Source organism: Symphalangus syndactylus, chromosome 20 (genome assembly GCF_028878055.3).
Source record: "Symphalangus syndactylus isolate Jambi chromosome 20, NHGRI_mSymSyn1-v2.1_pri, whole genome shotgun sequence".
NCBI classification, from domain to species: domain Eukaryota; kingdom Metazoa; phylum Chordata; class Mammalia; order Primates; family Hylobatidae; genus Symphalangus; species Symphalangus syndactylus.
This window is the reverse complement of record NC_072442.2, coordinates 37,926,516-37,949,939: the sequence shown is the minus strand read 5'-3', so window position 1 is coordinate 37,949,939 and position 23,424 is coordinate 37,926,516. Positions and strand designations below refer to the sequence as shown.

Genomic DNA, 23,424 nt, shown 5'->3' with positions numbered 1-23,424 from the left:
GAGATTCCTTACCTCTGGCCTTGCTTATGTTGTTGCTCCCTTTGGGGTGTCTGTTTCCCCATCTTCGTTCTTTACATGTTATGTAATACACCGTTTCCTCTGTGAATATTTATCATTTCCTTATCTGCATACATGACTTTGTCCCCAGCCAAATTGTAATCTCCTTGAATCAGGAACTGTGTTTCCCAATTCATTTTAGAAGCTCCCAACAATTCCCAGCAAGGTGCCTGGCCTGGAACAGCCCGTTCGTAAATGTCTGTTGAACGAGTTCATTCCAGAAGAGTTTATTTTATTATTATTATTAACATTACTTTTCTTACCAAAGGGTCCATTTTGAGGAATGGGGTTAATCTATATGTGCAGTATAAAATTTACATGTGTCTCACACTCTCATTTATTTAGAACCTCATCTAACATGTTTACCAGTTTCTGTTGATAGAGATGAGGAAGAGATTAGGAAACAGATGAGGACCATACACACATTGATGCTAGAATGTAATTTGGCAGCCATTCGATTAATGTCTTTTTCTTTTTTATTGAAGTACGACTTACTTACAGGAAACAGCACATATCTTAAGTGTAAACTCTGTGACTTTTTTTTTTTTTTTGAAACAGAGTTTCACTCTTGTTGCCCAGGCTGGATTGCAATGGCAAGATCTCAGCTCACTGCAACCTTCGCCTTTCGGGTTCAAGTGATTCTCCTGCCTCAGCCTCCCCCAGTAGCTGGGATTACAGGCACCTGCCATCGTGCCTGGCTAATTTTTGTATTTTTAATAGAGATGGGGTTTCACCATATTGGTCAGGCTGGTCTCGAACTCCTGACCTTGTGATCGGCCCGCCTCAGCTTCCCAAAGTGCTAGGATTACAGGTGTGAGCCACTGCGCCCGGCCTGTGACTTTTTACTACTACTCAGATCAAGATAAAGAACATCATTTGATTTTTAAAGGCATTTCTATTTTCAAATATCTCTTAAATCCCCTCCTGCCTTTTAACCTCCACCCTCACCCCACTACGGAGTCTAATCAGTCTCTCTCTCACTTTCTTTCCCCAGTGCCTGGCTCATGGCAAACACTCAAATATTTGAAATAATGAATCAACAAACAAATATTGTTGAATGAATGAGACCCAGATTGGAAGGAAATGGAGGTCTGTAAGGTTGTGCCCAGACTGTTTTTGGGTAAATTATTCAACATTACCTGCATCGGCCTCCAAAGTTAAAGGGTATCTATCTAGTAGGAATTTAGAGGTAAGATTTTTTTTTTCTGCTGTATAGCAAAGTTTCAAAGGGTGGTTAAAGGCACAGAAAATTTGAGCCTCAGGCGGTGTCCTGCTCATCCCCCTGCACCCCACACCCAGGCCTGGCTGGCCCCACCCCCGCCAATCTTTGCAGCCCTGCAAAGCGCCCCGCCCGGCTGCGGTCCCGCCAGCGGGGAGCCATTCATCACCGCCTGGATGCCAGCCAACTCGACCAGCCCCGCCTTCCTGCCAGCCAATAGCCGGAAGGCAGGAGGCGTGCGGGGCTCTAAGTGGTATAAAAGGGATCCGAGGGCCAGGCCGCGCCACCTCTGCGCCCCCGGTTGGGTCTGCTTGTTGCTGGCGTCCTGTTCCGCGCCAGAGCCCCTGGGCCGGTGTTTCTGTGCATGCCGTCTGACTGGGCCCTGGCTCCCGGGGTCTGGGTTTCAGACGTGCCCTGGTGCCCATTCTGCTGGAGGAAAGAAGAAGCCCTGAGGCCCCCTTCCCTTATACACTTGGGGCCCGCAGGGTCGCCCACGAGGGCAAGGGGGTGGAGAAATGCAGAAAGATGCAGAGGGGCCCTGGGGATGGCAGGAGACTAGAAGGCAGGCCCTGGCTGCCCTCCCGCCCGGAACCGCCGGCCGCCCTTCCCGAAAAGCAGTCCTCCGCGCTCCCCTCCGCGCCCGCCGGCTCTGGCCTGTGGCAGCGCTAATGAGGCAGTCTGGAGGAAGCCGGTGCCAGCGGGCAGGACTCTGGGCGGCAGGCCAGGCTTGTCATCCTGGCGGCTCTGCTGGGCTGCGGGCGCCACGTGGGAGCTGGGGGCATAGCAGCCGGCGGCCCTCTACCCCCAGCGGGGTCTCCGCCTCAGCCCCCAGAAAGCTAGGCCTGCAAACTCAGGGTCCTCGGGAAGGGGCAGCGCCCTTCCTTGCCGGCCCTCCCGGCTCCTCTGGCAGTGCTGCGCATCCCGCTCTGCGCTGTCCTCTCCGCCGCGGCGTGGGTCCGTCGGCTGCTTCGGAGCCGAGCCGCTCCCCGCAATCCCTCAGCCATCGCGGGCGAGGACACCTTTCTGGTCGCCTCTCGGCATTGCCATGCCCCCTCAGCTCCTTCCTTTTGACCTAGTACGGTTACTGTGCGGACCAGGGGTTCGGATGGGCCTAGGGCAGGGATGCGCGAGAAAGCCACTTGTCACCAGCAGTTCCCCATCCGGAACCCCGGCCTGCGGAAACTGCACCAAACACTTCAACCTGAGCCTCAGTGTTCCCTTCCGTAAAATGGGGAGAGCATCGCGTAATTCACAGGATTCAGTGAGCCAGTTTGTGTGAAGCGCCCGGCTCCTGCCTGTCCCTGCTACATTGGAATAGCAGGGCCGAGGCGGGCGCGACCGGGTTGCTAAGCGCATTTGCCCGTCCCTCCTTGCGGTCGCTTAAGGATGGTGGAGGAAGCCAAGCCCTGGGTGTGGCCGCATATTTGCCAAAATATTTCTGGAAAATGTCTCCTTTCTTGTCGCCATACTAGCCTCTGAACTCCACGGAATTTAACCGAATACTCTTTTTTTTTCTCCCCTTCCAAGAGTTGCCATTTTGCATTATTTACTGGGACGGGCTATGCACTTAGCGCTTACAATGTAAATGTTTACATAACTATATCATTTTCTCTAATTGCAGAAGTAGTCAAGCCCGTTATAAATGTCCAATCTTAAACAGTTTTATAATGTAGGACTTGAAAGACGCAGGGACAACTTCTGTTAACGTCCACGGCTCGCCACTTTTCCTTCCTCGCCGAAATTCCTGTGCCCACGCTGGCGCGGAACTAGCAGGGTGGGTCACGCGTGCAGGTTGCTAGGGCAACGTCCTGTCGCCGGTGTTGGAAACCAACGAGTAACTCTCAGGAGCCGGAGTCGGGCCCGCCCTGGGGGCGGAGTTAGTCAGCGGGTCGGCCCCGGCGGGAGCGCGTTTCCTGCCGGTCCCTGCAGGTGGCACCATAGGATCGCGGATGCTTTCCTGGGGCGGGGCTTCCCGCAGTGCTCAGCGCACGCCAGGGGCGGGGCCGGGGTGGAGCGTGAGCCACCAGCTGCAGTCCGCAAAGGATCGAGGGAAACGAGCTGTCCCGGGACGCAACCCTAGACAAGCTCAGGGACGCATTTACAGGGACGCAGAAAGTGTACGCGTCAGAGAGTGGAAAGGAGAAAACAGAGGTTCTGGGACGGCGACAGAGAAGGGAAGTCGTGTCGCCCGGAAAGGCTATACAATCTCCATCCTTCCCGTTTGTCCCTGCGACACCCTTCCACCTTCCTGTCCCTCCGGACCTGCAATTCTTCACACCCTCTGCAGCGCACAGGGTGCTCAGGACACGTGCACGGTGGGGGCTGGCGATGCTTCCTCGCCCCCACCACCCGCAAGCTTGCAGAGAGCTGTAGTGCCCAGGGTGTATGCCAAGATAGGAATTCCACGGTTCCAGGCATGCCAAGAAAAATAGCCATGCTGTTTCTCGGTTTGTTCAGAGGAAGACTTAACTCTCTTCCCTTCTGGAGTTTGGGAATGGAAAAAATGACTCAAGGAATCCCCAGCGGAGCTACCATGTATGTACTGCATTGCAAAATAGAGGTACCATATTTTGCTCTCCCCTACCTGGCAGTATGCGCCACACGTGGGGCTCCGTGGTATCGCACCCCCTCATGGTGTTACATAGTTCCCTTTCCCTTGTCCCACATCTCTGCCCAATCACACAACCACAGGGACACGCCCCACCGTGGTACTGGATATCCCCACCATGAGCCACAGAAAGTGCAGGAGCCCTTATCTGAACACACACACACACACACACACACACGCACACACACACACACACGCACACACACACACACACTTCCTAGGCCAAGAGAGAAGGAGACCCTTGGCAGAAGACAAAAGCAGGTTTATTAGGGCCCTGGGGCCAGGAATGCCTAAGATATGAGTTAAGGCCAGGGCCGTGAGAAGAGGTGACTCTCCTGAGGCCAAACCTTTGCATCTCAGAATCCCTGGCTGGAGACCTTAGGAGGCAGTTCCGGGAGGGACCTGGGGATGCAGAGGGGTCTCTCCTGACCCTGGGATCTTTGAGCTTTTGCCAGGATTGGGGAAATGGTCTAGGGGGCAGGGAGCCTTGAATCCACAGCCTTCATTTCAATAACGACCATTTAATTTGTTCCTTGGCAGACTGAAGAACCTGGGGTGGGGTGGGGGAGGTTGAGAGAGAATTGAGAATGTCAAATGCCTCCACACACAGTCATGGGGAGGTCCACAGCCCACCTTCCCCAAGCGCCCCTGCAACCCCCGGTCACTAGGTGGCAGCAGCTTGTCTCCACTTGGCTTAAACGCGGCCAACCCTCCAAGTCAGAAAGCGCAGACCAAACCGGCTGCAGCCAGCTCCCACCTCAGGCCCAAGCCTGCCCGGACCTCTGGCTCCTGCATCTGCAGCGTGGGTGTGGCAGCAGCCTGTCTCCCCGCTGTCATACCATGAGAGTTCCCGCCCACAGTGCCACGTCCAGGCGGAGACAGAGCCCAGGCCTGACACTCCCTGTGCTCAGACGCCTCAGCAAACCCCTAGCTCTGGCCATGGCTGGCAATGTGTCCTCAACACCCCACCCCAACCCACTGCTGATGTGGCACAGCTGGCAAAGGGTGGCCAGCCAGACCCTGCGGTGGGATGCCTGGTAGAAAGTCTCAGCCCAGTGCTTACACAAATCCATACAAGTGCACACACGCATGCACAATACCAAAACAGGAGAGGGGGACAGGACTCCAGGTGTGTCCCTCAGATTGTCCCTCCAGTCACTCAGCCTTATTCCCTTCTAGAGAAGGAGGGAACGCTGTGTCTCCTCCTCCTGCACAGTCTCCCTCCTCTCTTGGGGACAGTGGCTTAGGGTTCTCCTAGCCAGAATCTAACTTTGTCCTCATTTTATCCCCCATTGGCTACCTGTAGCTTCCTTTGTTTTTACTCAAGAATTCCATCAAAAATGCTATGTTTTCATTCTTTCTCCCTTTGGAGAAATACTGATGGTTATTCAGCATGTGTTAACTTGCTTGGAGCCCTGCTAAGAGCTTGCTATGCATTGGCTCATTGAATTCTCACAACTCCATGAAGAGGGTCCTGTTACTATGTGAGGCCCAGAGAGGTTGAGTAACTTGCCCTAGGTCACACAACTTTAGGTGGTAAGGTAGAACATGTACCCTGGGATGACTCCCATGAGCACCTGTGTTCTTATCTGCTCTGCTCATTACTCCCTACCCTCTTTCCACCCTGAAAATTGCCTTGCAGCTGCATTCATTCCAGCATGGTATGAGGAAACATGGGGAATCAGAGGGGAGGGCGAAGCAGAGTGAGCGCTAAGGGCAGTGCAGGAAAATGGGCACCACACCTGGGACTCCACACGAGACAGCACAGGCTCATCTCGGTAGGGCCACCACAGCATGAGGAGTTAGCGCCAGGGCAGGAAGTTCCATACAAGCAGGATTAGTCTGAGCAGAGAGACCTGCAGGCGGACAGAAGAGAGGTCAAGACAGTCGTCCTGAACTAGCAGGAAGTTTGTGCAGCTGGGGAACTGATCAGGCTTCAGAGCCAGGAACCTCCCCCTGGCCTCACGCTCTGCATGCACCTCCAGATAGGACCATGCAGGGTTGTGGCAGGTTCTTCCATAGCCAGATCACTCAGGGGCAAGGTGACAAGTGATGAGTGGGGAAACTCAGATCCTATCATGGGTCTGAGAGTCCCTTAACAATCCCAGTGTGCACCCTAAGTGGCAAGGACAGGGGTTAAGAGCCAAACTCCTATTTGGTACCCTTTCCAGATTTCGGTAGAGGACGCATCAGAGGCCTGAGTTCCCAGATTTTTGGGGGGCACAAGTGACCCAGTCATCTCCAAGGTAGGCAGCTCATCCTAGTTTCAATCCAACTAAACCAAGCCAGGAGATGAGGTGGGCTGATGGTAACACACCCATCCATCCATTAGTACCCAGCTCCCCCGAGTTGGAGAGCCCGGAGGCCTCCAGTGAGTCTCTCCAGATACGACCTGTCACTGCCTCATCCCTTCCCTCCTCACCCCGGATTTTTCAGACTTGATAACTTCACTGGGTCCCCCTAGGATGCTCTAGGATGCTCTGCTCCCCGTATCTCTCTAGACCATTTCTAGCCAAGGCAGATGCAGGGGGGCCTACCTGGGCCACACTCTGTTCAGTCAGGCTGCCATCATCTGCCTGTAAGGAAGCAGAGTCAAAGGGTGGGGTGGGGCCAGCATGAAGGTCCTGGGTCAGGAAGGTGAAGGAAAGGGCGCTTGGGGGTATGGGTGAGGTGGTGCAGTGGTTAGGGTGATTCAGAGCTGCACCTGTGTCACTGGTTAGTAGAAGTCCTGCAGCCTGTCATTTGGAAGCCAGGACCTCTGGGACTGTGCTATGGTGCATGGAGGGTGAGGGAAGATGGGAAGAAAGATGGGAAGAAAGGTTTCATCCAGACATGAAAAAGCCAAACAAGGCAGGGAGGTTCTATCCATACCCCTGACCCCCAACCTCAAGGCAGCAGCCACCTGGTGCCTCTTTGAGGATGTATTTATTTCCCCAGTCTATACTTCCTACCAGGAAAGAGGTGAGGTACTTGTGCTCCTAGCCGGGGAGAGGGCAGGAAGATTTCTTCCATTAACTGGCATCCCACCCACAAACTGCTGCTCATCCCACCCCTAACAAGTGTATCAGCCCAGTGGTTGGCTTCTGCTAGAGGAGCTTGGGCTTCTACCATCTAGGCCCTAGCAGCCCTCTTCCCAGGGAGGACAGGAAGGGCAGCCTAAAAGAGGAGGTGTGCAGGAAGACTCTTACCCTAAAATTCACCTTCTGGATCACTTGCTGGGGGTCACTCTCCAGAATCACACTACAAGATGAGAGGAAAAACCAGGAGGCAAATCAGTGGCACAATCCTCCCCTCTGCCCCTTCTCCTTGCCAAGCCTCTTCCCTCTCCCAATGCATCCTGCAACATCTCCACCTTCCAGGTCCCTTCCCACTGATAGCCCTCAAGTCAGAACTCTCCTTCAGCATGGAGGGCCCTCAGCTCTGATTCTCTGATGCTTCAACCCAGTGGTCCACATGCTTTGTCATCCCTGGGCAAAATCTTTGAAACTGGCTGAGAACAGTCTGGTCTAGAATGATCAGGTTGTTGAAAGCAGGGACTCTCAAAACTCAGAGCTCTTGAAAGTTCACTTCACCTTCTGGGTATAGGGTTGGATTCCCTGTGAAAAGAGTTAGGAAGGGAGGCCCTGGGGGTTCTTATCTTGTTGCACTGTTATTTTATGGCATGGGGTCATGCCCTGCATAAAAGAAATGAAACTCCAAAAATCAGCATCTACCTTCTCCCCAACTTCCTCCTCCTTTTTTTTTTTTTAAGGCTGGGCACAGTGGCTCATGCCTGTAATCCCAGCACTTTGGGAGGCCGAGGTGGGTGGATCACCTGAGGTCAGGAGTTCCAGACCAGCCTGGCCAATATGGCGAAACCCTGTCTCTACTAAAAGTCCAAAAATCAGCCAGGCATAGTGGCACACATTGTAATTCCAGCCAATCGGGAGGGTGAGGCAGGAGAATCGCTTCAACTTGGGAGGCAGACGTTGCAGTGAGCCAAGATCGCGCCACTGCACTCCAGCCTGGGCATCACAGTGAGACTCCGTCTAAAAAAAAAAATTTTTTTTTTTTTAAATCTTCCCTTTTAGGCCAGGCACAGTGGCTCACGCCTGCAATCCTAGCACTTTGCGAGGCTGAGGTGGGCGGATCACAAGGTCAAGAGTTCGAGACCAGCCTGGCCAATATAGTGAAACCCCGTCTTTACTGAAAATACAAAAAAAAATTAGCCAATAGTGGTGGCGCACACCTGTAATCCCAGCTACTCAGAAGGCTGAGGCAGGAGAATTGCTTGAACCCAGGAAGCAGAGGTTGCAGTGAGCTGAGATCACGCCACTGCACTCCAGCCTGGGCGACAGAGCGAGACTCTGTCTCAAAAAAAAAACACACACACACACAAAAACAAACAAACAAACAAAAAACTTCCCTTTTGAGAGACCCAAATATTGTAGCTTTTCTCAGACAGCAGGCGCTCCTTCATGACGCCTTGGGGTTATGTACAGGATACATGGGCATGAGGGCCTGTCACTGCGGCAGGACAAAGATGACAGGATCTGAGTGTACCTCCTTACTCAGTGAGACTCCTCCAGGGCAGAAGCTTTGTTTTTCTTTTTTACTAAATCACTGGAAATGACAAACATTTCTTGGGAGCCTCTTCCAGGCCCCATCCTTGGGCTGAGCACCCCCTACCCCCTAACCAGGGATCCTGCAGTCCATAAAGAAAGAGCAACCCAGGCCAAGGCTCCAGTTTAGGCGTTGCCTCCCGACTGGCGCTTCCCCAGTTTTTCTTGGCAGGAAACTGAGTTCCTCAGAGGCAGAGACGGGAAGCTTGTGAAGCGTACACCTCAGGCATCCTCCTTTGCACAAGCCATCCAGAGCCCTGCATCTTGTTTTGCATTTATAGTTTTGTGTGTGTTTGTGTAAAGTTTTCCTTCAAGAGGGTTCACCAAATTGTATATGCTTCTGGCTCCCCAAAACCCGGCGTTACCCCACTCCCTTTTGGGTCCCAGAAATCTGCAGGAGGCATTCCTTAGTGCCCCAGGCAGTCCAGTACAGTGCCATGGAAACAGCATGGCCCCTGCAACTATACACATGGTTTTAGATCTTGGCCCTGCCACTCCTTAGGTGTGTGAGTGACCTCCAGCGTGTCACTTGAACCTTTGAGCCTGTTTCCTAATGTATAAAATGATGTCATGACAGAGGCACGTATGTTTTTAAGGAGCTAAAGAAATTTCTATTGGCCGGGCGCGGTGGCTCATGCCTGTAATCCCAGCACTTTGGGAGGCCGAGGTGGGTGGATCACAAGGTCAGGAAATCGAGACCATCCTGGCTAATATGGTGAAACCCCGTCTCTACTAAAAATACAAAAAAATTAGCCGGGTGTGGTGGTGGGTGCCTGTAGTCCCAGCTACTCAGGAGGCTGAAGCAGGAGAATGGTGTGAACCTGGGAGGTGGAGCTTGCAGTGAGCCGAGATCATGCTAGTGCACACCAGCCTGGGCGACAGAGTGAGACTCTTGTCTCAAAAAAAAAAAAGAAATTTTTATTATCCTTTGCCTCAGAGCCAGAACTTCTTTTTCTCTCTGAATATTGATCCCCTGATGGAAATTCACAAGCCAACTTTTCTCAAAAGAGCTCTAGCTTCCTAAGAATATACTAGCATACCAATAGGAGGCAACATCTATTGAATGAGAACCACAAGTTTCACATGTATCTTCTCATTTAATCCCCACAATGCCTTATTACCTCCATCCTAAAGATGGAGAAAGTAAGGCTTGGGGAGAGTCAGTAATTGACCCAGGTCACGCATCTAGCTTGTGTTGGAATTGAGCCCTAAGAGCGGGACATGTGGGGCTGGTGGGACTGTCTGAAGTCCTTCCAAAGAGGGCCAGCATCTGTGCCAGTGCTTCCCCTGGGCATTGGAGACCAAACTGGATTTTCCCCAAACTCTGCCTATTCAACAGTCTCCCATAGTTTGACATCAGGTTACTCTCTTGTTCGGCTTGACTTTGGCTAACATTGAAATCAACTTCTATCTTCATGAGTGGGGTGCTAGTAAGGGGAAGGGGTAGGGGAATGGGATCCCGGGGAATATGCTGGGGGAAGGGAGTGAGAAGTTGGTCAGAGTTCTAGCCATGCTGGGTGCCATCTGGGGCTGATGATTCTCAAAGGCACTCCTGCTGTGAGTGTCCCTGACTGTCTCCTCCTCACCCGCCATCCACAATCTCGTCCAGCACCAAGAAGGCTCCGTCCATGTTCTCCAGCAACCAGCACTTCTCCACGTTCTTCCTGAAGGTGGACACAAGCTCCTGAGCCTCCCTGTGGCTGGGAGGAACTGAGTCCCTGCCTAGGTGAGGCTGACCCCACTCTCCAAAGACTGCCTCATTCACCCCTCACTAAACAAGGACTGGGAAGGAGAATGTGAAGGGCAGTGAGCACAGAGCCCACGCAAGGCATTTCTGAGCAAAGGGCCGTTCTGCTTCCTTACACCCTACCTTGTCCAACCTCCCATACTTTGGGCCTTGACACCCTGGCACCCACCACAGGACCCCAAATGCGTTTCACAACTAGGTTAGATGCTATAGCACAGCCCTACTTTGGTTCATTGTGTCGACTGTGAACTTTTCTTTTTGGATTATCTTAGTCTTGTGGGGACTTCAGGAGAAAAACAGGGAGGAAGGGCCCTGTGACATATCAGGGCCCTGGGGGATGGGGCCTCGCAGGGCAGAGAACCTCACTCACCTTAACATGTGGTTCAGAGACTCAAACAGGCAGGTGAGAACAGACATGAGCATCAGCTGGGATGGGCAGATACAGGAGGAGGAAAACGAGAGTTTGAGATTGAGAAGGTCAAAAGAAGCACTTGGAGCCCACCTGTATGGGCAGCAATGGAGAGTTTCAGAGGCCTGGGCTGGAGACTGACTGCAGTGTGACATTAGAGGGAACTTCCATGTGTCCGGGCTGGGAAACTGGAGTTCTCCACTGAGAGACATTGAGTGTATCCTTCTCTAGTTGTGTTTAAGAAGGACAAAGTCTCCCTTGAAGATGAAGTGATTACTTCATTCCTGGTTCCCAAGGAAACTAAGGGGCATCGAAGATACACATTGTCCCAGAAAAGAACCCTTCTGGCTGCCCTCCTCTACCCCATGGAGCCTAGAAGGAGGGGTCCAATGGTGAGCCTCAAGGTCCCAGCCTCAAGCCCAGATTCCAAATAACAACATTTCCCCATAGACAGACCCTTCTTACTGCCCCAACCTCCTGAATTCACCTCATTCTCGTAGGATGAGCCCACCACGTATAGGAAGAGGTCAATGCTGTTCTTGTAGACGACGGTCGTACCCCCAAAAAATGCAATCTCACCTAGAAGTGGAGGGAGCTTTCAGTCCTGGCCACCTTGCCTGGTCCCAGCCTAGCCCCTCCTCCTCATGTATGACTCTGTGACTCTCCCATTTCCTTCTCCCCTTTCTAGAGAACCCTTGGAAAGACCAGCACTAGGGACACTACCATCAGGCAGCCCCGTGTCCTTCCCCTTATCTGCTACTCTATTTCTAGGGACTGCCTCAGGCCAAGGAGTCAACAAGCCCAGTTGTTGACCAGTTTACCTCCTGCCCATGCTCCCACCCTGTGCAGCACCTTGGGACCAGATCCAGGTTGGGACCACAACACAGTTGGCCTCCTCAGCTAGAGAGAGGCCCGGGGATGCTGGGGGGTTGGGTAGTTGGGGGAATTGGAGAGTGACAGGGAGTGGAGGTTCCCTGGAGGAAGGGAGTGGAGAACAGCTGGGAAGGAGAGGACAAAAAGCCTCTGAAGAAAGGGAAGTGGCCTGTGGGTGTGCAAGGCTGATGGGGACAGATGTGTCCAGATGGAGAAGATGACTGTGCATCTGATAGTCTGCTGGAGGAAGAGGGGGACACTTACTCTCAGTCCGGCTGGTCTTGTTGAAGACATTTTTCTCAAAAACCATCTGCTCCTTCATGGAGGGGAATGTGTCATCATAATACTATGAGAAAGGGAAGGAGAAGGGACCATAGCTTTCCACACAGCCTGGATCCTCCCTAGACTGGGGGGCAGGAAAGAGTAGGTGCTGGCCAAGTGGGATCCTGCTTCCCTGCCCCATCTCTCCATTACTGCACCCTAGGCCTGCAGGCTCACTACTTCCTCCAAAACAAATTATTCTTTTTTAGATGGAGTTTTGCTCTTATTGCACAGGCTGGAGTGCAATGGCACGATCTCGGCTCACCACAACTTCCACCTCCCGGGTTCAAGCAATTCTGCTGCCTCAGCCTCCTGAGTAGCTGGGATTACAGGCATGCGCCACCACGCCCAGCTAATTTTGTATTTTTCGTAGAGACGGGGTTTCTCCACGTTGGTCAGGCTGGTCTCGAACTCTCGACCTCAGGTGATCCGCCCACCTTGGCCTCCCAAAGTGCTGGGATTACAGGCATGAGCCACTGTGCTCGGCCCCCTGCAAAACAAATTCTGAGCAAAGAAAGTCCCAAAAAGTAGAGGGATATTGAGGCCTGCTTTTGGAGTTCCCTCCTGGTTTCTTGGAGGATCTTGTACATTCAGCAGATGTGCAGGGTGCTAAGGATTGGCATGGTCACTAGGGCACACTAATTCTACAGCACCCTGAGTCTACTGGAAAGATGGCAAAACCAGGAGTCCTTCTTAAACAATGATAACGATAATAACAACAGCAACTTTATTATCCCCATTACACGGATGGGGCGTCAAGAAGTCAGGTAACGGCCTGGCACGGTAGCTCATGCCTGTAATGCCAGCACTTTGGGAGGCCAGAGCAGGTGGATCACCTGAGGTCAGGCGTTCAAGACCAGCTTTGCCAACATGGTGAAACCCAATCTCTACTAAATATACAAAATAAATAAGCCGGGCATGGTGGCGGGTGCCTGTAATCCCAGCTACTTGGGAGGCTGGGGCAGGAGAATCGCTTGAACCCGGGAGGCGGAGGTTGCAGTGAGCTGAGATAGCGCCACTGAACTTCAGCCTGGGCAGCAGAGCGAGACTTCGTCTCAAAAAAAAAAAAAAAAAAAAAGAAGTCAGGTGACTTCCCCAACATCTCATAGTTGTGAGGCCAAAGCTGGGTTTGAGCACTAAGGACGGTCTGACTGCAGACAGGGTTATAGTGAAGATTAAATATCTAAGAAACAATTCCTCACACATATCCCATAACTAAATTAATGTTTTTTGTTTGGGAATGGTGAGCCTCTCTCTCTGACTCAGTTTCTTAATCTGTAGGGAGCAAGAGCCTTTGGCCTTGCTGATCCACCTCTGACCATCTGCTGGGGCAAGGTGAGGTCAGCTCAGTTTTCAATTTTCTGGATGTGGATTTTGCCACTTAGTACTCAATCCGCAGGCAGATTAGCCATCTCCCTAGTGGCTGCTGCTTATTTGAATGTCATTAAAACAAAAAACTTTCAGTTCCAAATAAACAAACAGAAAATTTGTTTTTTGGGATGGGGTCTCACTCTATAACCCAGATTGGAGAGCAGTAGCTCGATCATGGCTCACTGCAGCCTCAACCTCTCAGGCTCAGGCGATCCTCCCACTTCAGCCTCCCGAGTAGCTGGGACTACAGGCACACACCACCACGCCCGGCTAATTTTCATATATATATATTTTTTTGTAGAGATGGGGTTTGCCATGTTGCCCAGGCTGGTCTGGCACTCCTGGGCTCAAGCAGTCCACCTGCCTCAGCCTCCCAAAGTACTGGAATTACAGGCATCAGCCACTGCTCCTGGCCTTACAACACATTTCTTTTCTTTTCTTTTCTTTTCTTTTTTTTTTTTTTGAGACAGAGTTTCACTCTTGTTGCCCAGGCTGGAGTGCAACGGTGCCATCTCGGCTCACTGCAACCTCTGCCTCCCAGGTTCAAGCAATTCTCCTGCCTCAGCCTCTCAAGTAGCTGGGATTATAGGCGCCCACCACCATGCCTGGCTAATTCTTTGTATTTTTAGTAGAGACAGGGTTTCACCATGTTGGCCAGGCTGGTTTTGAACTCCTGACCTGAAGTGATCTGCCCGCCTCGGCCTCCCAAAGTGCTAGGATTACAGGCATGAGCCATCACACCTGGCCTTATAATGCATTTCATAGCTAATGCAGATGCTATAGCTCCACTACAATTAATAGTGTTGACAGTAGAAATTTATTTTTGGATTATTTTAGTTTGGTTCGCTCAGGCCATGTCTTCTAGGATAGATAACAGCTAATTGAATGGGGGTACAGTGAAAACCACCTTGAGCTTCATGTCAAAAAACCTGAGTTTGCCTGTGAAACCTGTGAAATGGGAGAAGTGAAAAAATTAAATAAGTAAATAAATAAAATTTGAGTTTGGATCTGTTAGGATATTAATACTTATGACCTCAGGCAACTCACTTAGCTTCTCTACCCCCATTTTCTTCATCTACGAAATTAAAGAGTTGGATTATACAGTCTCTAAAATCCCATCTGGTTCTAAATCCTTAGACTCCTTAGACTAAATCGTTAGTGTTTACCAAGCTGTAGAACAAAAGTGGAGGTTTTGAGGAGGTTTAGAGATAAACCCCAAAGAACAAAAGAACTTGTGTGGGGGTTTGGGGACTAAGACTCCTGGGTCCCAGGCTCAACACTCCACTGACCCATTAGGCAGAACCTTCCCATGCCCAGGTCCAACTGGCCAGTAGCAGGATGATGAGGAAACATTTCAGGGAACATGAGTAGAAACAGAGGAGACTCCTCACTTCAGGGAGCAGCAACTTGACAAGGCAGGAGGATGAGAAGGACCTCTGGAGGGGTCTAAGCTGAGCTGCCCTGAGTCACAGAGATCACAGTGGAGTTTCTCCTGAGACAGGAGTGTCAGCTGGGTGGGAACTGTGTCCCTCATGGGTGGGGTCAGAGGTTACCTTGGCCAGCAGCCGGCGCCCGTCATTATCTAGGATGAAAACAGCCTTGATGGTGTAGAGGGAAGGTTCCTGCAACTGACACCGGAGAGGAGAGTTCCGTTTGGCCCCTGACTCAAGGTGGACACCCTGTCTCTATGGGATCTGCTGGCCCTAGGATACATCCTCAGGCTCCAGCAACCCCAGTCCTCAAGGTCCACAGCTGGTTCTGCCCAACTCTATGCCACATGGGCCAATCCAGGTGCCCACTCCACTCCCAGGCAGATGTTCCACTGCAGGCCCCGAGTGGGCGCTGTGCCCGTTGGGTGCAGAAGGTCCTTCCGGGCCCAAGTTCTGTCATGCACTGACTGCTCCAGAGCCCGAGTCGGAGTGTATCACAGAACCTGGGCCGGGGGGGACAGCGGGCCGAGCCTCCTCCTTGCAGCTGATCCCTGGCCGGGCTGGACCTGCGCTCTCAGCGCGCCCCCAGGCCCTGACCCTGGTGGACTCCAGAAGCATGCCTATCACCCACCGGTGATGGGAGCCAAGTCTGGGACGGACAGGCCACTCCTTACCCTCCCCGCGGAATCGCAACTCACCCGCCACCCCCGCTCCAAACGGACCCAGAACTTCAGCCCCGCGCCGACGGACTCAGGACAGGCCTCCTCTCCGGTCGGCGCCGGGACGAACTTTTCCTCCCGGGTCCTGGGGCCGGTCAGGAGTGACACAAAGTTCCCAGCCGCCGGGCGCGCGAGTTCTGAGTTGGCTGCTCCCCCCAACCCTGCTCCGTCCCGGCCCAGCTCCCGCCGCCCGGGACCCCCGCGCCCGCCTGCTCCGTACCCGCAGCCCCGAGGGCTCCCCGGCTCGAGCAGGCGGCGCCAGGCCCCCGGCCTGGGCCGCCGCGGCCCCCTCCCCCGGGTGCGGACGTGGCCAGGCCTCGGGCCGCTGCATTCCGCTCGCCGCCTCGCACTGACAGCGCCGCCCGCCGCCTGCCCGCCGCCGCCGCCCCGCCTCTGCGCCCGCCCCGCGGCCCCCTCTCGCGCGTGGCCTTCCTTTCCTCGGGGCCCCGTCCTCTTGCTCGTCCTCTTGCTCCCCGCTCTCCCCTCCGCCCTCAACCCAGCTCTCCTTCCCCCACCTCTCCTCTCCCTCTCTCCTCCTTGGCTCCTTCCCGAGTCCCTTACAGCCCCGAACTCTGCATCCTCAGGGTGCCCCAAGACCAGCCCTCGTCCTGCTTCCTGCCTGCTCTCCGGCCTGTGGCTTTGGTGTACACCGGTGTCTGTAGGCTGTCCTGGGGCCAGCAGCAAACACAAGAAAAGCCCACTTGTGTCTGTTGACCTCTGGTAGGTACCATGGGGACAAATACGTCAGGTCACCCTTTAGATCTCAGGGACAGGGTCTATAGGCAAGAGCAAATGAGGACAGTTCTGGGGACCCCCCCCTGTGAAGAGGCTTTCTCATTCCTCTCTCACTACTTGCAGAAGGGTACCATGGCCCCGGAGACACCTCCCCAGGCTCTCCTAAGTCACAGATATGGCACCATCAGAAGCAAGACAGATGCCCAGCAGCACAAATGCTCCACCAATGACATCGGGCTTTGCAGCATGTTTTAGTTTCTTTGGTCTAAGTGTACCTAAGACAAGCTCTCATTTCAGGGTACACTGGCAAGTGGGAAATTCACACCCCAGTGATACGTTAGTGCTACGTATGCATTTACCGGTAAAAACACTGTGCGTGTATTTTACATTTGACACTTTCACATCTATTATCTAATATAGCCCACACCTGTGAGATAGGCATAATGGACCCTCATTTTAAGGAAAGAGAGACTCAGAGGTTGTGTGACCTTTTCAAGACTATACAGCTAGTTGACTGGGGATAGAACCCAGATATTTGACAAAATTTCTTCCCTATTCTTCTCTTCAAGCCCTCTTATGTTGTGGACCACAGTCACTTACCCTAGATGGTTACAGAATGGGGTTTTCCTCACTGAATGCATCAAGTCTTCTTATCTTCAAGCCTCTGCTGAAATATCATTACCAAAAGGTCCTCCTGACAGCCACCATATCTGGCTTGATAGGTCTCTCCTGTCACATTCTCTCAGTTCCTATTTCTTTCATTGCACTTTTTTCAATCTCTAAATATTATTTTTACTAATTTTGCTTATTTGAGACACGGTCTCACTCTGTTGTCCAGGCTGGAGTGCAGTGGCTCGATCTGGGCTCACTGCAGCCTCAACCTCCTGGGGTCAGGCAATTCTCCCATCTCAGTCTCCCGAGTAGCTGGGACCACTGGTGCATGCAACCACTCCCAGGCTTTTTTTTTTTTTTTTTTTTGTAGAAACAAGGTCTCAAGGCTGGGCTCAGTGGCTCACACCTGTAATCCCAGCACTTTGGGAGGCTGAGGTGGGCAGAAGGCTTGAGCCCAGGAGTTCCAGACCATCCCGGGAAACATGGTAAGACCTGGTCTCTACTAAAACTACAAAGAAATTAGCCAGGTAGGATGGTGTGCACCTGTAGTCCCAGCTACTCAGAAGGCTGAGGTGAGAGAATCACCTGCTGAGTCTGGGGGTTCAAGGCTGCAGAGCCATGATCATGCCACTGTGCTCCAGCCTGGGCAATGGGAGTGAGAACCTGTTTCAAAAAAAAAAGGAAGAAGAAGAAAGAAGAAAGAGAAGAAAGAAGAAAGAAGAGGAAGAGGAAGAGGAGGAGGAAGAAGAAGAAGAAGAAGAAGAAGAAGAAGAAGAAGAAGCAGCAGCAGCAGCAGCAGCAGCAGAAGCAGCAGCAGCAGAAGCAGCAGCAGCAGCAGCAGAAGCTGCGGCGGCGGCAGCGGGGGAGGGGGAGGGGGAGGAGGGTGATCAGGGTCTCACTATGTTGCCCAGGCTGGTCTTAAACTCCTAGGCTCAAGTGATCCTCCCACCTCAGCCTCCCAAAGTGTTGGGATACAGGTGTGAACCACCGTTCCCAGCCTTTACTAGTTTGTTTACAAGTGTTCCTTCTCCCCGCCCAGACTTTGAGCCCTGCAAGAACGAATGAATGTGACTTTGTTTGTTTGTTTGTTTTGTTTTGAGACAGGGTCTTGCTCTATCACCCAGGCTGGAGTACAGTGGTGTGATCATAGTTCACTGCAGACTCAAATTCCCAGTCTGGGCCGGGCACGGTGGCTCACGCCTGTAATCCCAGCTCTTTGGAAGGCCGAGACAGGCGGATCACGAGGTCAGGAGTTTGAGACCAGCCTGGCCAACACGGTGAAACCCCATCTCTACAAAAAATACAAAAAAATTAGCCAGGGGTGGTGGCAGGTGCCTGTAATCCCAGCTACTCGGGAGGATGAGGCAGGAGAATCACTTGAACCCAGGAGGTGGAGGTTGCAGTGACCCGAGACTGCGCTATAGCACTCCAGCCTGGCCAAGAGAGCGAGAACCTGCCCCCCCACCACACACAAAAACAACTCCCAGGATCAAGCCATTCTCCTGTCTCAGCCTCCCGAGTAGGTGGGACGATACACACGTGCCACCATGCCTGGTTATTTATTTTTTTAGAGGCAAGGTCTTGCTGTGTTGTCCAGGCAGGTCTTGAACTCCTGGGATCAAGCCCTCCTCCTGCCTCGGCCTCCCAAAGCCCTGAGATTACAGGTGTGACCCACCTCACCTGGCCAAGTATGTTTGTCTTGATCACTATGGAATCCCTAGTGTTTCTTACTGGGCTTGGTGACAGATTTTTTTTTTTTTTGAGACGGAGTCTTGCTCCGTCACCAGGCTGGAGTGCAGTGGTGAGATCTCGGCTCACTGCAAACTCCGCCTCACGGGTTCAAGTGATTCTCCTGCCTCAGCCTCCCCAGTAGCTGGGACTACAGGTGCACACCACCACGCCCAGCTAATTTTTGTATTTTTAGTAGAGACAGGGTTTCACTATGTTGGCCAGGATGGTCTCGATCTCTTGACCTTGTGATCTGCTTGCCTCAGCCTCCCAAAGTGCTGGGATTACAGGCATGAGCCACTGCACCTGGCCGATGACAGATATTTAATAAGCATTTGTGAAGTAAACGAATAAAGGAATTCAGGATGAGGGAGATCATGTATAAATATTCACAAATACCAAATTTTAACTAATAATAATTAAAATGTACCTATCAATGATACCATATTGGCTGGTGTGGTGGCTCATACCTGTAATCTCAGCACTTTGGGAGGCCAAGGCGGGCAGATCACTTGAGACCAGGAGTTCGAGACCAGCCAGGCCAACATGGTGAAACCCTGATTCTACTAAAAAAACACAAAAATCAGCCGGGCATGGTGGTGAGTGCCTGTAGTCCCAGCTACTTGGGAGGTGAAGGCAGGAGAATCATTTGCACCCATGAGGCAGAGGCTGTAGTGAGCCAAGATCACACCACTGCAGCCTCGGCAACAGAGCAAGACTCTATCTCAAAAAAAAAAAAAAAAGACATCATATTTTATGTGCTGTACAAATATTTATTGAGTGCTTGGTATGTACTAGATATTTTTCTAGCCACTGGGACACAATAGTAGACAAAAGAAAAATTTTGCTCTCATGGAACTTACAATCAAGTGTTTGTGTGTGTACATGCGTGTGTTTCTGTGCAAGATATAATACACAAATAAATGGGAAAAGTAGATATTATGTGAGTTGGGGATAAGTGCTGCAAAGAAAAATAGAGCAGAAATGGGGTGTGGAATGTGAGGGGTCAGGGACAGGCAAGCCAGAAAGCCATTTTCATAGTCCTCTGAGAAAACCTTTAACAAGGTGACATTTGAACAAATAGCTAAAGGAAAGGAGGAAGCAGGCCATGCAGACATCTGAGGAAGCATCTACTGACCCTCCCTATATGATGACTTAGAAGGCACATCTGAACCTTCCTTGCAGGCTATCAGTTATAATAGGGAACATAATGACACTATTTGTTAACAGCAGGCAGGGAAAAGACCCAGTATTTGGGCATTTTATTTCTTCGGATTCCAGATCATCAGAAGTTATGTCAGTGGTCATGCTGGCTGGGTATGTTATTTTTAAAAAAATACTGATTTGGTTATTTTGATGTCTTAATATTTCTGTGAGCTAGTCCATTTTTTTTTGGCTCATATTTACAAGGACAGCACCAAAAAGCCTCCAGGAGCATTTCTCAGCCTCTGTTTGGCATATGGTACCCACCATGAAAGACCAGCAGCCTCCAGAACGGACAGAGGAAGACCTGGGAAGACAGGGGACTTAGGGGGCTGGCTCCATGGGGGAGGTGGGGAAGGAGTCAGTTATACACGTTAGGGATGGGAAGGCACTGGAGAGGGGCCAAGGGGATAGGAATGAGAGAAGGCTGGGGAAGGAAGCTTAGGAACCACAAAGTTCTCATCACCACCACATCTATCACTGTTATTGCTTTTTCTTTTTCTTTTCTTTTTTTTTTTTTTTTGAGAAGGAGTTTCACTCTTGTTGCCCAGGCTGGAGTGCAATGGCATGATGTCGGCTCACTGCAATCTTCGCCTCCCAGGTTAAAGTGATTCTCCTGTCTCAGTCTCCTGATTAGCTGGGATTACAGGTATGCGCCACCACACCCGGCTAATTTCTTTATTTTTAGTAGAGACAGGGTTTCACTATGTTGTCTGGGCTGGTCTTGAACTCCTGACCTCAGGTGATCCGCCTGCCTCGGCCTCCCAAAGTGCTGGGATTACAGGCGTGAACCACTGCGCCTGGCCTTGTTGTTCCTATTCTTAAAATCTCTTTACATCTTTTCTTTTTTTTGAAATGGAGTCTCACTCTGTCGCCCAGGCTGGAGTGCAATAGCACGATCTCGGCTCACTGCAACCTCTGCCTCCCAGGTTCAAGCAATTCTCCTGCTTCAGCCTCCCAAGTAGCAGGGATTACAGGTGCGTGCCACCATGCCCGGCTAATTTTTGTATTTTTAGTAGAGACGGGGTTTCACCATGTTAGCCAGGTTGGTCTCCAACTCCTGACCTTAAGTGATCTGCCCACCTTGGCCTCCCAAAGTGCTGGGATTATAGGCGTAAGCCACCGTGCCTGGCCCATAAAATCTCTTAACATCTTAAGTGTAGTGGTGAATAAGTAAATTCAGAGCCAAGTTCAACTTTTCAAGGACAAGATTCTCCCCAATGATAACCCCTCCCCAAACTCCTTCAACAGAGACCCCAGAACTTCTTTCTCTCCATGACACCTGCTTCCCCACACATCCTGAAGTGCACCTTTAATGCGGTTTCACATAAACATGTGAGCTATGTGTGTCCAGTATTGGGACAGTGTCTTCCACAAAGCATGGCCCTAAGAGGACTTTCCAGTTTAAGGCTGGCAGCACATGAGAAGCATGCACGTGCAGCAGCAGACTTGGCAGGAGAGCCTCCCCGGCTCGAGGAAGCCAAGTTGGGTTCAAAAAGAATGCAGCCTTCATGTTTCTCTGCCCTCTGCTCCCTTTGGATAGGTACAGTAAGGTGGAGAGGTGGGCTGTGCACATCCTTACCCAGCTGGAACCTGTGAAGTAGTGCACTCAGAATTGGTCCCTGCCCTTTGGAGTCCCAGGAAGCAGGTGATTCAAAGGAGGTTCTCCTCTGGGCCTTGGTATAGCTTGAAGGGGAGACCATTTCATTTCCTCTGAGTCACCCTCCTGCTGCCACATTTCTGTGCTGTCTGTCCTAGGATTTCAGCATCTGTTCTTATGTGACAAGAAGAAACAGCTCCCTTGGGTACCAGCCTCTCTCTATCCTTCCTGCTTAATGTCAAGAGGGGGAGGTGTGTGTGGAATATGAGGCATGGAAGTGTGTACTGGTAGCATCCTCTAGAGAAAACTAAAGCTTCCATGCTCTGTCTGTAAGATGGGTTTCTAGTAGACCATTCTAAGGACAGCTCTCATTTCTTCATCGCCTTTGGTTTTCTCTGAGATAAAGTTGTAGGGTGGGTGGAGGGAGGATTATTCAAGACAGGGCCTTATACTCAGCTCTTCCTCCAGGCATGAATGGCTTTATACACATGACCTGATTTTTAAGATTTATGAATATGTACATTGTTATCTCCATTTAGCTCGGGATGGCCCAACTAGTAAGAAACAGAGCCAGATTTTCGAACCCAGCTATGAGTCCAAAATATCCACTCCTCCCACCTCTTAATAGCAGCTCCTTGATTGTGACATGTCACACAGAGCTATACGAAGAACACTACCTGGTATTGTTTGAGACAACACAGCAAGACATACAGGACAGTTGAACTCAGCTCCAAAAAATGTTACACTAAGACACTAATGAACAATGAGGCATTTTCACTGTAGAGGTGAAGAAAGAACATTTTAGGGTTGAGAATGAGCACACCCTAAAAGTCAAACAGGCCGGGTGCAGTGGCCCACGCCTGTAATCCCAGCACTTTGGGAGGCTGAGGTGGGCAGATCACTTGAGGTCAGGAGTTTGAGACCAGCCTGGCCAACATGGCAAAACCCTGTCTCTACTAAAAATACAAAAATTAGCCAAGCGTGGTGGTGTGTGCCTTTAATACCAGCCACTCAGGAGGCTGAAGCAGGAGAATCACTTGAACTTGGGAGGCAGAGGTTGCAGTGAGCTGAGATGGTGTCATTGCACTCCAGCCTGGACCACAGAGCGACTCTATCTCAAAAATAGTCAGATAATCATTCTAGTCTGTGTTCCTGTATTACCACAATCTTTTGCTTTTTTTTTTTTTTTTTACCCCAATGTGGATTCTTGCTCCAACCTAGTGATTCTCTACTCTGCCTGCACGTAAGAATCACTTGAAGAGCTTTTACAAAATACTGATGTCCAATTCTGCTCTGGGCAGCTGTTTTAATTGGTGTGGGGTGGGACCTGGGCATTGGTATTTCTGACAAGCTACCCACCTGGGTGATTCTAATATGCAGCCAGGATTGAGAAGCAATCTTCTAAGAGTGCGGTAGTGGTGCATAGGAAAGAGGCTGGCTTGCAGGAGAGCTTTACTTTTTGGTGGTTTAATGGTAACAAGCTTGCTGATGATGTTTACCATGTAAGAGAGAGGGCCATATGTCCGGATTTGCCAGAAAACTAATCGATTTCTTTGCAAAACACGCTAACATTTAGTATTGACATGATGTATTCCTACCATCTCTCAGGACTGTAAGGAAATCTCAGGCAATCATCTATCTAATCTATTCCCCTGGATTAGATGAAGTTACAGAGTAAGCAATACTTATATGGATTAGCAACACTTAAAGACATGTTTTTCTTTTTCTTTTTTTTTTTTTTTTTTTTTGAGACGGAGTCTCGCTCTGTCACCCAGGCTGGAGTGCAGTGGCATGATCTCGGCTCACTGCAAGCTCCGCCTCCCGGGTTCACGCCATTCTCCTGCCTCAGCCTCTCTGAGTAGCTGGAACTACAGGCGCCCGCCACCACGCCCGGCTAATTTTTTGTATTTTTAGTAGAGACGGGGTTTCACCATGGTCTCGATCTCCTGACCTCGTGATCCGCCCGCCTCGGCCTCCCAAAGTGCTGGGATTACAAGCGTGAGCCACCGCGCCCGGCCGATGTTTTTCTTTTTCTTACTTTTTTGAGACAGGGTCTTACTCTGTGGCCCAGACTGGAGTGCAGTGGCGCAATCACAGCTTACTGCACCCTCAACCTCCCCAGGACCGGGTGATCTTTCCACCTCAGCCTCCCCACTAGCTAGGACTACAGGCATGAACCACCACACCTGGC

General features: G+C 51.3%; 1 protein-coding gene across 5 annotated transcripts; it reads right to left on the bottom strand.

The window, feature by feature from the left end:
- Nucleotides 1-4,129: 4,129 nt before the first annotated feature.
- COPZ2 (COPI coat complex subunit zeta 2) lies at nt 4,130-21,553 on the bottom strand. 5 transcript variants are annotated; one of them, XR_010118107.1, is made up of 10 exons: nt 15,576-15,696; nt 14,760-14,834; nt 11,779-11,860; nt 11,129-11,220; nt 10,603-10,658; nt 10,072-10,149; nt 7,073-7,124; nt 6,422-6,460; nt 5,627-5,740; nt 4,130-4,434 (listed from the first exon to the last, which is right to left on the bottom strand). XR_010118107.1 is itself a non-coding variant. In XM_055257361.1 (9 exons), the coding sequence occupies exons 1-9, from the start codon at nt 21,551-21,553 to the stop codon at nt 4,387-4,389; spliced, it is 534 nt and encodes a 177-aa protein (XP_055113336.1). In that variant the 3' UTR covers nt 4,130-4,386. The 5 variants fall into 5 exon arrangements, 3 of the variants coding, with proteins under 3 accessions (XP_055113336.1, XP_055113335.2, XP_055113337.1); XM_055257361.1 differs by lacking the exons at nt 5,627-5,740; nt 15,576-15,696 and adding an exon at nt 21,542-21,553; XM_055257360.2 differs by lacking the exon at nt 5,627-5,740 and having other exon boundaries at nt 15,576-15,706.
- Nucleotides 21,554-23,424: the final 1,871 nt, after the last annotated feature.

What these genes read in the sequence shown, in the direction of transcription:
- COPZ2 (XM_055257360.2), bottom strand. Translation starts at nt 15,686, where the DNA reads ATGCAGCGGCCCGAGGCCTGGCCACGTCCGCACCCGGGGGAGGGGGCC. An exon ending in GGCGCCGGCTGCTGGCCAAG is followed by an intron (nt 11,861 to 14,759) that starts GTAACCTCTGAC and finishes CCTTTCTCATAG; the next exon opens with TATTATGATGACACATTCCC. An exon ending in GCTCATCCTACGAGAATGAG is followed by an intron (nt 10,659 to 11,128) that starts GTGAATTCAGGA and finishes TGCCCATCCCAG; the next exon opens with CTGATGCTCATGTCTGTTCT.